The sequence below is a fragment of the Mastigoproctus giganteus genome, chromosome 12 (assembly GCF_048544385.1).
Source record: "Mastigoproctus giganteus isolate SK-2022 chromosome 12, ASM4854438v1, whole genome shotgun sequence".
In the NCBI taxonomy this organism is placed as follows: Eukaryota; Metazoa; Arthropoda; class Arachnida; order Uropygi; family Thelyphonidae; genus Mastigoproctus; species Mastigoproctus giganteus.
The window spans coordinates 65,352,994-65,366,539 of record NC_143586.1 but is presented as its reverse complement, the minus strand read 5'-3'; the positions used below and the strand labels follow the sequence as shown (position 1 = coordinate 65,366,539).

Below are 13,546 nucleotides of genomic sequence, written 5' to 3'. Positions count from 1 at the left end.
GAGCAGGCGGACCAGCGAGAAGAAAATAATATTGAAACCTGTGTAGACATAAATGCTGATGGTGTTTACAACGTGTGGTATGGAATATTAAGATGGACAGGTCACATTTCTCCTCCTCTTAAGTACCTTGGATTCCTGCGGAATTACAACTTAAGTTTTCACTTCCCTGTGTCCCTATTACAAGCTACTAAGTTTGACAATTAATTTATCTTTTATTCCTGCAATGCATGACTATCGAGGACTAACATTCTATCCATTAATCAACGGTTTGTGCAACTAGTTCAATGGGTTAATTATTAAAATGCTTTCTTATAGCTTTGACTCAATACATAAATTCACGTTCGGGCTCCTGGATTTCATGACCTCGTAAAAATAGTTGTTTCATTAACACTTTAATAATTAGTGCGATGTGTATTTGCACATTAAGGTCATACATGAAACAACTGATTTGGAAACTGTTAGAAGCCTGTTTCTTACTATTTGAGACACCGAAATCTTTTCTCTGTTTAGGAATGAGACTCATTTAAACATTTAAGTGTTGATGTAGGCTGCAGAGCTCAATTGCGAATTGTGGTGTAGATGAAAATGAGGAAGTTGGCAGAATGTGCTATTGACATGCGCTATACACATAATAGTTTATTTTTCATCATTTAAATTATTTTAATAATAAATCAAATTTAACTTATAGCAATGAGCAGATTGAACTTGCTTTTATTGAGAAATACCAATTGGGAAAACGTTTTTCATACTATTTTTGAAGTTCGTGCAAGTATTTCAATTTCTGTTTGTACTTAAGTTCCAAGAAAGTAAGGGATCGTACTTCAAATGAGTCCATTACATTTGTATGCTAGCGTTGTCTTGTATACGGAGTCAAACTATTTTAATGAAGTATAAATTAAAACGACCTTTAACCTTTATACCACATAAAACTGTTGTTAAATGCAACAAGAATTACTTGTGAAACAATTAATTCTTGTTGAAATCAAATAAACAAGCAAGAGCCTGCATTCACCCAGAGAAACCCGGCGCCATTGGATCCTGCAGGTATGGTGCCACGGCTTTAATATATCCCATGATCTGGTTGTTCTCCTAAACTTCCTTTTCTTTTGTATAATTATTTTTCTTAAGGTGTCTGTGCTGACCCAGACGCCTTAAGAAAAATCTGTTGTGTAGTCTGCCCGGAGTATAAACAGAAAATTTATTTATTTATTATGCAAGGACAGGTTCATAGCGTCATACCTGTGTATCCAGTGCCGCTTGCTTTCTTGGTTGGATGTGGGGTTTTTGCTTGTTTATTTGATTCGAGTCTATTTATTTCGATGTTTAAAGTATGTTCGATAATTTAGTTTGCTTCAACATCCCTGAGGAGTCATTCTAACTAGTCCAGCTGTATGGTGCGTTGTTAATTTGGGAGGACTAGTCGTTGTTGTTGTTGTTTTGAATTGTTCTGAGACAGTTGTACCACGAGGCCTAAGTATATCCTGTATTGAAAATATGCATATTCTATAGTCTAGTTCCTCCTTTGCTAGATAAAAAATGCCGAGTTTTTAGCAGAAAACGACTTCGTCCGAGACAGACTAATTTTCTCCTTGCTGTGATCAGTTTTAATCACTGTGTGGATTCAATATACCCTTCCTCCACTGCAATTAGATCCTCACTAGTTGCTACCCGTAATATTATCCTCACTAGTATGCTATCCGTAATATGTAATAGCCTTCTTCCTCACACCCAATGGAAGAGGCCAGAAATCGAATCATTCAATGACGCAAGGAATTTATGGGCTTCCTTCACAGCGCGACTGAGTTAGTCAGTCTCTCAGGCGGGGATTGCATATATCTCCCACCCGAAAGCTCCGATTTTTCCAGCAAACAGGCAAACCGACAGCAGAACACATGCAATTTAGTTTCCTTGGCGCGTTTAATACGAACACAAAAAACCTCAGTCAATGAAGAGGACTGAAAACTGTAATATTTTGAATTAGTTTCATCCTCAGTAGGCAATTGCACAGGTTTGCGCACAATCCCGCTGATCAGTTTGTAGACACCTTCGATTTTCATACAATTATACGTCACTGGCTTCATTATAATGCAGGGGAGGGTTAGCCAGTAATTAAAATATTGTATAAAGATTCATAAACGCGCTAACCCTTGTGTAGAGAAAAATAGCGCTTCCACAAGAATGCTTTGTTTTATTTTATATGATTGTACTGTCCTGGAAGTTACCAAAGTCAAATATACCCCCTTCCCCTCCATCACACAACAAAATTTCTGATCTGGGTTCACCATCGATTAAATTTATTACAAAGCAGTTTCGAGTTATAAAAGTTCAAAATAAAAACGTAAAAATCAGCGGCAGAACAAGCACACCTCAAGGAGCCTTGAAAGGTCGGGGGCGGTGACGGTGACGGCTGGTATTGAACTTTCTTTGAAGGGCTCAGGGGGTCCCAAGTGCGAAACTTCACGTTGAAAAAAAAAAAAAGACAGCAAGGCAGAGTTCTTGCTAGGACTGAGGGCCCCCTTGGGATTTGGTGCCCATTTCACCCCATTCCCCGAATATATTGTACTCATTTACCTCCACAAGGACCATTCTTAATGCTTCCATAAATCCCGAGGGTCTAGAATTTGTAATTTCACCTCTGCATAAAATATAATAATGTAATCATATACGTTGCATATCCAGGAGAAAAATTATGGTTTATCACAACCCTCTTCCCGATTCAGATAGTCTAAAGGATTTCATTTGACCCAGTAATTGGATATTATTCCATCCAAATTCTTGGCCTTCAGTAATTTTACCTAGCATATTCCCATTTATTTACTGAAAAAACGTGCTCTTTATTTATAGAAGTCCTTGATCCGTGGTGTCGCTGTGTTTTGAGCATTAAATAACAATTCTTGTTCCTGTCCTTTATGTAATTTGCGTGTTTTCCATAAACTCAGTCTTGTGAAAGCATAAGTTCATCAATATCTCATTAACTTTCCTTGTTGCTGGATTATTTACCAAAATGCGTTCATGAGAATTCATATCAAGATGAATTCAAGTCCAAATCCAGTACAAAAAGTGATTCCTCGCGTAATATATCGTTATTCAGTAAAGCTATCTGCCAGGTACTGTAATCTGGAAAGTCTTAAAACAATTGAATATTTTTACATTCAATAAAACTCGATTTCGGACTTCTGAATTATTTTTGTGTTAATTGTTAATATGTATATCTATATTGATGCAATGCCATCTCTTATAATGTAAGGCAACGCCAATGAACCTTATTAAAGGCGTGTGGCCTTATTCCACTTCAGATGATTCGACACAGTCGATTAAATATCGGTTGTCCTGATAACTGGATGAAAGGTTCCACCTTATTTCTTCGCGTTCCAGCATTTCTTTGAACATATTCGATTCTTTTAACCACGTATTTCTTTATTCGATTCTTTGTTATTATAAAACCAAACACCTACTTACCTACATATGCCCGTGTGTTCATCTACCATTTTTCAGTTTTCTTAGGCTTCAAGACTCCATCTTACATACACCTAATGTTTCTTGTTAGTGTTCTAAAAGGAGAGCGTTTATTCTTTGTAAAAGGTTTCAAGTTCACTAAAGTGCAGTCCATCGGCAGTTAAAAAGGGTCAGAATACCAACTTAATCGAATGCAACTCTTTTGCTTGTCAAAATGGGAGGAATTATACGAGGGGACGACTGCGCTATGCTCATGAGCACGTGGAAGGTCACGGCTACAAACGACTTTGTGTTCAGCCAAGCGTGTAATTAGTGTGCGAACAGTGAATCATCCACTTTGATAGATGCACCAGGTCGCCAGCGATCTGCTGAGACACAAGAGTACTGATAAACTATACCTGTTCCCATTGCACTGCGCCTTTTGTTAACCCTAAGATTTATCTAAAGCAAATATACATTTCAGAATTTAATGTCAAAAGTTACAGTCCACTGTGAATCAATACAAGCTAAGTGTGTGTGACTTTGAGCGAGGTTTCAATGCTGTGACCCGAGTCATGAGTCTGAGATTTCAATGCTGGATCATGTTCTTTGTGACAGTGATTTATTTCGAATGAATCGATATGTTATATACGTACACTGGACAATTTAATTTATACAACAAAACATTTTTATTTTTACAAGCTTTTATACATCAAAAGTTGAGGAAGGGTTATCGGCAGGTTGAACCACAGTCACTTCAAAAACGATGAGTCATCGTTCAATTTCCGACACGCCCTGCGTATGACGTCGATCTCACACTGTTCGTCAATTTAACTTAGATTATGAAGCTGTGCACCGAAGCTGTCAAAACCCACGCAGGAGGAGGAGGATGCTTTTATACAGGCGACGAGGCGAAGCTGTAACCATGATGAGGCGACATATACAAGGCTATTTATATCGAATACTAGGTGACGATGGTCACGGTCAATGCCAACCTTTCTCGTGGTATCTGGAACACAATGAAAAATGTCTATCAACTACTGTATCTATTAATAAAATACTGCTCGACCAATTGAACCAGAATGGGTGTAAATAATAATACTGGGTTATGTGGGTTTGTTCTTAGATGATTAATGTGAAAACATTATTCGTAACATGAGATGGTTTAGATATAAAAACAAAATACATTTTTTATTGTGCATGAAAGCTGATAACTTATGCACAATACAGTAGGCTTATCTCACGCAAGTGGACTATATTTTTGTTGGCTTCCTGGTGACTGTTTAATTCTCAGTGATGTGTATAAGGAAGGGTCAAATTATACCTTAAGGATATGTTGGTTCGCACACCGGCTGGTCAATAGACATCAATGTTGAAAACCACTAACAGTTTTTCTTCTTTACTTTCTGGTACTGGATACCAGGACTTGTATCCATGATTATGAACCGCCCAAAAGAAATATTAGTGCACATCAATTAAAGCACCAATTTCAAACTAAGTATTCAACTACCCGTTCGCACAGTATTTAAGGTTTTATACATATAATTAAAACTTCATTAGTTATTTATTCTTATTGGGAGTCTGTTTAAAAAATAATACGTGACAGCTAATTTGCATGCTGTTAATCAGAATTATGATCTGGACTCAATCTGATTATTTATTGCTTCGACCTTATCGATGAAGTGCTTTGGTCCCAATATATGCCGTACAACAATATTTTACTATCTGTTTAATTCTCATCTCGTAGAAGAAGGCCAGTTGATTTAGGTCAGCCGTCTTGAAGACGTTGGTTTAATCCATTATCTAAAACATATTTCCCTAATGACCAGTCGATTAAATTATGGTATCTATAGAATCAATTTATTGAATACACTGGCTAAAAATCGGACTTCGAGGACAACGAACTTGAGGAATGCGGATGACCTTGGAGAATATTAACCATCCTAAATACTTCTGTTATAAAGCAACTCCATCTTTCCTTAGGACATAAATTAAGACCAACAACGGGAGGGGCGTAATTTGCATTCAAGAAGTCTAATTCGGGAAAAATCAGTGTACCGGAAAACAGGTTATAACGGTCTTTCTCGTCTATAAATAACACTCACCTAGTATTCACATGTACCAAAAAAGGTAGCTCTAATAAACACAATAATAATAATAATAGAAAATATGGAGTTGGATAAAACGGAGAGTAGATTTATCTACCAGGGTTCATCAGGGTCAAAGGTCAGAGTGTAAAGAGAAAAATGAGTTGGTTGAAATTAGAAATCCCAGTCAAGAGCCCTTCCCAATCGAAGACCAGTTTTTATCGTATTATACTTAACGGGCGATAGCTTAGTTATTTTCTCTTAGATTTTATCCGCTAGATTTCACCATAGCAAATAGAATTCATCTTTGATGGCAAATGATTTCCAAACAGAGTATTATAGATTACAAAATTGTAAGAATTTCGGCCAAATGATAATACTAAAATTGTAATTTATAAATCAACGATTACCAGTTATAATAATAAATTTGTGTTTATTCTTCTCATCTGTTGAGCGAACTCATCGGACCTCGGCTGTCATCTGACAACAGAGGTCAGATGAGTTCGCTGTTGTCATTGTGACCTCTTAGAAATTATTCACTGGTTGAAGAGTAAAGTGCAGAACGTGCATTTGAAGCATTAGCAGCCAAAAAATCACACCTTGTTGTAGTACACAAAAACAGAAAAACATTCTCTGTTTCGGCTTCATGTGCCAGTGTATGCGTCATCTTGTGATGCTTGTTGGTGAGATGACTTATAAATATGCAGAGCACGCACTCGTTGATGGCGTTCTATTTAGGGGACTCCATTGTTTCATCCTGTTTGCTTCTCTGTAATGGAGATACCGTTAGATAGGAATGAACAAGGCCTCTTGGCCATAAATAAGGGGTTTATTATGTCAAATAACTGCTGCTTGATGAAATGGTAAACAGATTAACCCAAAGCTTCGAATAAAGTAGGTTATTGATGCGTCTGGTTGTAATAGAACTGGAATCAACAACAGCAATACAATGGTCTTGAATGTTTCGAAGGGTGGGCCAGTTTAAACTGGACAGAGAAGACCTCCGGGTAAAAATAAAGAAAAAGATGTAAGGAGCAGCGCTAAGGACACCTGAACCCTAGCCATTAGCTGTCAGTCTAAAGAAACCATGGATCTTTATGCAAGCATTATGAGTCTTTAAAGGCCATTAATTAGACCTCGTGAAGTAAAAATGTTCCTGATATGTAGGAGTTCCACTATGTAGGTTACACTGAGTTACCAAACTATTGAAACACTAAGAAAAGACAACCGTAGCCTAGAGCAACACAGAGCCTTCCTTGGCTTTTGTTACGCCAAGTCTTCTTGAAACAATATACACTGATTTATGACACGGGTCGAAGGAAATATTTCTCCATTGCCCCAAAAGAACAGTTTTTAAGTGGCAAGTAATGTTGGCCTTATTGTTCTTCCAGTTTGTCATGCAGCTTTTATTTTTTGTGGGTTTCGAGTGGCCCAGTCCAGTAGTTTCGCATTATCCTTCTTAAACCAAGCTATCACATTCCGAGCTTCTTGACGCGGACATTATCTTGTTTAAAAATATAAAGTCACACTCCATAAAACTTATCACTGTTGGAAGAACAGCATTATTGAGGTGTCACAAATATTATCCATCCATCAGTGTCTGAGATAATACCAGGAAAAGCCCGTTCAAACGATGACTGCCACCACTGTGGTTTATAGTTGGGTGGGTCGTGTTCTTTTTTCAAACCATTCTTCTAGTTGATGACTTACTAAATTTCTTCCATCTAATGAATACTTGTATATCGATTACCCTTTTCAACCCTTCCTGAGGCATTCTCCAACAACACCATTACACCCGTCATACATTAAATATCGTAATGAAAGGTTTCTGAATGAGAACTCGTTCATGAAGTCTTTAATGGTGCTGTACTCTGCGTACATTATTTGCACTGAGTGGCACGCCCTGAAATTTTGTTCGAGGAGGAGTGCGTTTCACCCTGGTAAGTTTTTCAAGGACCACACGTGACGGTGCAATTACATAATATAAATAAAATATTCTTGGGGAGGCTGTTGCCCCCTTGGGTGCGCCTTTGTACTCACTGAAAACTGCTTATACGTTCCTAAATCTCTCCGGTGATTCTTTGGTAACCTTCAGCAGAGTTTTTTTTCACGATAACACCCAAGTTTTTCTGTAATATCTTGTCAAAATAAGCAATACTCCAGGCAACTTCCATTTGCGTACGACGTTGTAGACAAATATCATTAGTATTGAGAAGCTGAAAAATCCTTCAAACAATAAGTCCCTTATGAAGTTTTACCACCTGTTCGCGTTCAAATTCTCTGACCCGGTTGGGATGAAAACTCATCTCTGCCTACTACCACTTTATTTGTACCATTTTGTACATTTTGCATAAAGTTTAATCATTTGTTGGTGTCCCTAAACTTTTGTTTGAGTAATAAATCGAAATTGTGATATGATTCAACTAATGCTGCATTCTTGTTTGTAGCCAACTTTTTTCCTCTGTTCTATTTATTACTCAAGCATGATTAACCTTATTTAGCGGTCACGAGGTTGAACCATGGTCAACTCAAACGTGTATAATTTTAAATTGCTCTTCAAGCTGTTGCTGTGTAAGTTTAGATAAGTTCGGTTTGGATAGCCTGTTTAATTAATAATTATCAAAATAATATGAACTAGTTCTGAAGTCGGTTCATATTATTTTAATTATTTTTTTTTATGTTGAGAGAGGGCTGCACTTTCGCCACTGTGGCAGAGAAACAATGCCGCAGTGTCACAAAAATAAGGAACTCTTTGGATGCGAAGGAAAGGGGTGAATCACATTGGCCCACTAGATATAAATGACGTACTATTGCTGATAAACTGAATAAATATTTTGCATCTATTTACACTTGAAGTTTATAGAGAGGGGTGGTTAAAAGAAATCAACCCGATGGAATTTATGCGTTAAATGGTTTTACAACAAAAGTGAACGAAGCATTTGGTGCTGATGGAATCTATCGATTTATATTAAAAGAAACTACAAAATGCGTAGTTAAACCTTGGCCATATGCATCCTTAGATTCAGGAGAAGTCCCTACAAATTGGGGATGGGCGAATGAATATACTATTCATAAGACTAGTTTAAAGGGTGAAGGTATGACGTCTGGAATAAATAGTTAATGGAATTAATAGTTACATAAACTCTGATTAATGGAGTCAATCGTTAAAGGAGTAATGCAAGATCATCTTTATGAGAGTAGATGCTTAAAGCATGGATTTGTAAAAATTAGATCATACCTGACCAGTCTGATTGACTACTATGAATTGAAAGAAGTTGGAATTACAGACTAGTTACTATTATGAATAAAGGGATGATTAAGTGGTAAGAATAAGAATTGTTACGAATGTTCAATGCTCTTCACGGACTAGTGTGATGATTGGATACCCACAGAGGTCGGTGTTGGGTTCTTTACTGTTTTAATATTTATCGATAATATCGATGTAGACATTTCAAATTTGATGTTGTGTTTTCTGATAATACAAAGGGAAGTATAGTGGTTAATAACAGTATCAGGGTGTGCTACATCAAGGAGATCTAGATAAATATAGTTGATGGGCTGCAAAGTGGCAACTGAGGTTTAACAGTGATGATTGCAAAGCATCGTATTTGGGTAATCCCAGAATAACATACCATTTGGCTAACGCGGAAATTCCAGATTTTTGAGAAAATCATCTATGTTAATTGCACAGTCCCACATGTTATTCTCTGATAAGCGTTAAAACAGATTTCTTGAACTGTCTATGGGATTGTGTCAATGATATTCAGGAATTTTAGCAGGGACAATGAAGTGATTATCTCATTGTATAAGGCAGTGCTGAAGCAACATTTAGAAGGATGCATACAATTTCGGCAGGTTCATTTTAGGAAGGACATAGATCTGTTAGAAGAGTGGAGAGAGGAACAACAAGATTAGTTGGTGCACAAAAGGATATTCTTACCAAGAAAGGGGGGGGGGGAGTTTCTGTAAATGGCAATTTCTAGAAACTAAGTAACTGAAGTGTATACTGCTTTGAAAGGTTAAGTAAACTAAATTCTGATGGTGGTGTCTTTAATTCTTTCTCATGTGATACATGGTCAAGCGAGGGTGCAATAATGCATGTGCATTTGAGTGGATTGTAATTCAATACCCAGTGACTACAGAGAATGAATGAATGTCAAAGAACGAAAAGAAATTGGTTCTTTGAAATTAATCTTTTTCCAAATCGAAAGAAATAGCAGAAGCAAAGGGGTGATTTTTGGATCGCTTAAGCGCCGAGGTAGTTAAGGCCATGAAATAGTAGTGTATTTTGTACGTGGATTGCAGGCACGCTTCTGTTGGTTCAACTGTTAAAACAGTCGAGCTTTCAGAAACTAAAATCTGTGAAACCGTTTTCACGAAAAAAAAAAATAAATAAAAGAAAAAGCCAATAAAAATTTCTCCCGTTTATAGGGAATTCGAACTTGAACATTTTGTACAACATAAGTGTTCGCAGAAGTGTCCAAAAAGAAGCTGTGGTCATCATACAATTCTTTTGATAATCTCCATTTTAAATCTCATGTAGTACTTCTGAAATTTTCTCTTGGACCTTTTGATAGCAGTCTCTTAAACAGCGGTTATTCTTTTTACTAGGCTTTGTGCTGTCATAACAGCCTTCTCGTTTTTCATTTAAAGTAATAGATTTGTTTGCGCACTTCTCTCTTCTTTAATGAAGTTCGATCCTTCGGTTACAATAAGTTCAATTCTTTAAATTGAACACGATTACAGATTTGGACAAAATACTGAAAACAGTTGCAAGAAGGTGGAATTTATCATAAGATTTCATTCCTGTTTTGGTTAGCTTCAAATGCCTGACAAAAAAACTTCAAGTGTCAGAAAAAGAGGATGATTGGCACGATTCAATCAGTGAGTGATTCACCGTCCATCAGCACCTCACAATGATGAATCAGCGTACCAGTTAGCCATGAAATTTGCTGCAGGTAAATACAGCCGCAGTTGAAAAGCCATTAACACACCTCTGATTATGAAGAAAATCCGCTTCGCTTGCCTCCGACTAGTGCCATGAGTTAACGCAGTTAACCCTGACATTGGCATGTTTTCCAGTTCATTGTCATTTTGTGCACCTCGTCCTTAGGGTGTTGGCAGTTTCCGGGTAGTTATAGGCCTCGGGAAAAATAATGGGTCTAAAATTTACACTTAAGTTCAGGTTGTGTTGCATACGATAGTTATTACCGATTAGAATTATTAACTGTAATGAAAAGAATACAAAATTATACGTACTCAACGGGTACTGGCTTCTTGATGACAATTGGTTTCACCCTGATAACCTCTACCTTGACGTGGACTGGTTTTGGTACGGGGACTGGCACGGACTTATGTATTGGTACTATGTACGGCTTGGGTACTTTATAGGGAACTGGCACAGGTACCGGCTTGGGAACAGGTATTGTCTTCGTCACGTGGACCACGTACGGTTTCGGAACTTTCACAACTTTTGGAATGGGGTACGGTTTCGGTACGGGGACTGCTTTGTGTACGTGTACCACCTTTGGTACTGGAACCACCTTGTGAATGTGCTTCACTATTGGCACCACTTTCGGTACTGGATATGGCTTCGCTATTGGCAGGGGTTTAAACACTGGGATGTGCTTCGGAACTGGGACAGGCTTCGGCCACGGAACGTGGTGAGGAATTGTGATGAGCTTAGGATGTTCCTTGATGATCAGCTTGATAGGTCGTGCATCCCAGCCATGGCCATCCGCAGTCGATAACGAATCTCGAAGACAAACGGATAGAAACAAAACAGTACAGAACACAAGGGGCCTCATGCTGACTGTCTGTGGGAATAAATATTACATATTAGACTACATGATTTCATCTAGATGATTGATTGATAAGTTTCTATAACCTATAAGATCTTATTAGTATTCATTTCAATTACTTTGCTTTACGTTTAAATTTATAATTAACGTATGACTTCTAGAACTGAAATACTCCACCGCTAACTAGTTCACTGTTCTCCAAAATAATTTCCAAAATGTAAACTAAAAATGTTACACATCTCAACCTTTTCTTTCCAGCCTTACTATAACATAGAAAGTACGTCTTAGCAACTGTATAAAGCCTCCCTGAGATCTCAATAATGTTATTAACTTATTTTCTAGTCAGTACTTTCTGGCTTTTTTTCAAGAAATGTTCAAGTGCCAGTTTTTACTTTACTTTATTATAATAATAATTATATAAAAGTTTAATGTATTTATTGTTATTACGTTAAGCTGTAACTTGAAATATGTGCATTTTTATATTACGAGTTTCTTTTAACAATTCAGTCTAAATCTCTTTGAAAAGCCAAACATAATAATTCATATTCGATCCGATTCAAACTTTTACTACTAAAATATGGACAAATATCAACAAAAAATTTAAATGTTGTTTTAATTAAAAGTTAATAAAATCAGGAAAAAAAGACTTTTAGTTTTATTTCTTGCGTTTTTATATAGTGTTAAATATGTTCTTAAATACATATAAATAATATAATAAACAATAGTATAATATAATATTGTAGCAAGTGAATATAGCCACAATGTCATACTACGTTTATAAAGTTCATAATGTTCCAATTATTCTTGATTAATCAGATAATTAAATTTCCAAGCTAAAGACTCTATAGAAATATAAATACATAAAACCGATTTCGTTTATTCATTAACAAAAATGCTGGGAGATCACGAATACATTTTGAAAGGATAATATCATTTTATCACTCGATTAATTTTGAAAGATTAAAGTACAGATAGATTTGCTTTAAATATCTAATTAAAATTAAAAACAACCGAGTGGATATATCGATATAAAATTAAATAATATTACTTAATCGTCTATTGAACAAATCCTACTATCATTTAAAAGTCAAATAAACATCTAGAATCACTTTTCTAATACTGTTGTAAAAATAGTAACAAGAAATAGCTGTTTACTCACTAAAATCAAAATTCAAAGAACAGCAACACACTTAACATGAAACATAATATAGCTGCTGCAGATATAAATCAAAAATGTATCCACAGGGAGGGAATATTTTGTCCTTTCTGTGTTTACCTGTTATTTCCAGAAGCTAATAAGAAAAGTAGAGTTTGAGTCTATCATTCACCTCTTGCTGCTATCGCTAAAAGTTCCACAGATTCACAGTTGGTAGTGCACGACCGTGTGCAATGTTTTTATCCTGAATTTGCGTGGCTCGCCTGTTCTAAGACACAAATATACCAACACCTGACAGCTAGGGACTGGCGAACATACCTTTTACCCTGTCGACGCAGTCACGCCGTATTTATACGATGCATTTGTCCAATGGAAATACCTGACCTAATTGAAGACGACGTTCTCCCGAAAATGGGACACTGTACCTACTCGTTTCACCTTGGGAGAAGTGGGCACCCGCTTTCTATCTTTGGGCGTTCAACTCGATGATTCTAAGAGCAACCCTTTCCTACCAAAACAACAAGAACGGGGAAAACTAAGAAAAGAAATCGTCAGCGAGTAAGCTCGCGGAGTCTGCACATACTTCCCCGTGTCCCTGAACTTGTGGGGAAGCCACTGTCCTCTTCGCAGATGATGGCAGCTGCCAAGGGCGGGCGAGCGAACAGGGGAGTGGCGCATACACGCGGGTGGGAGTAACTAGGCTAATATAGTGGAAAATTAGCGTTCAGGGAGTGAATCACTCAAGGCTGTGCGATAGGAAACTGTATTAGAATTGTATGAAGGTGTTGGACACTTTTCCATTAACAAGGATGCTGGGAGATCCCGGATGTAGGTGGGTTAATAAAATGTTTACATAACTGCTGTCACGTGTTAATCTGACTAGACTACGGCGTTATAAATTCCTTTTGTACCCCTCAACCCTCTCTCCTGTACTGAAAGGGGAGATATAAGCAGGACCTGGATGCTGTTTAAGTGTAATTACGATGCCAGTGATCCCGGCATAATGTTGTAAATAAAATTAACGGAGATTTATCTTTTTTAATAACAGGAATGTCCGCACGTTCCTG

The 13,546-nt window shown here is 37.1% G+C and overlaps 1 protein-coding gene across 1 annotated transcript; it reads right to left on the bottom strand.

Annotated features, from left to right (window-relative positions):
* Window positions 1-4,340: 4,340 nt before the first annotated feature.
* On the bottom strand, window positions 4,341-12,787 carry LOC150077133 (uncharacterized). Its single transcript, XM_090386509.1, has 3 exons — window positions 12,600-12,787; window positions 10,782-11,338; window positions 4,341-4,444 (listed from the first exon to the last, which is right to left on the bottom strand). Exons 2-3 carry the CDS (start codon window positions 11,327-11,329, stop codon window positions 4,420-4,422), a joined length of 573 nt encoding a protein of 190 aa, XP_090242635.1. The 5' UTR covers window positions 11,330-11,338; window positions 12,600-12,787; the 3' UTR covers window positions 4,341-4,419.
* Window positions 12,788-13,546: the final 759 nt, after the last annotated feature.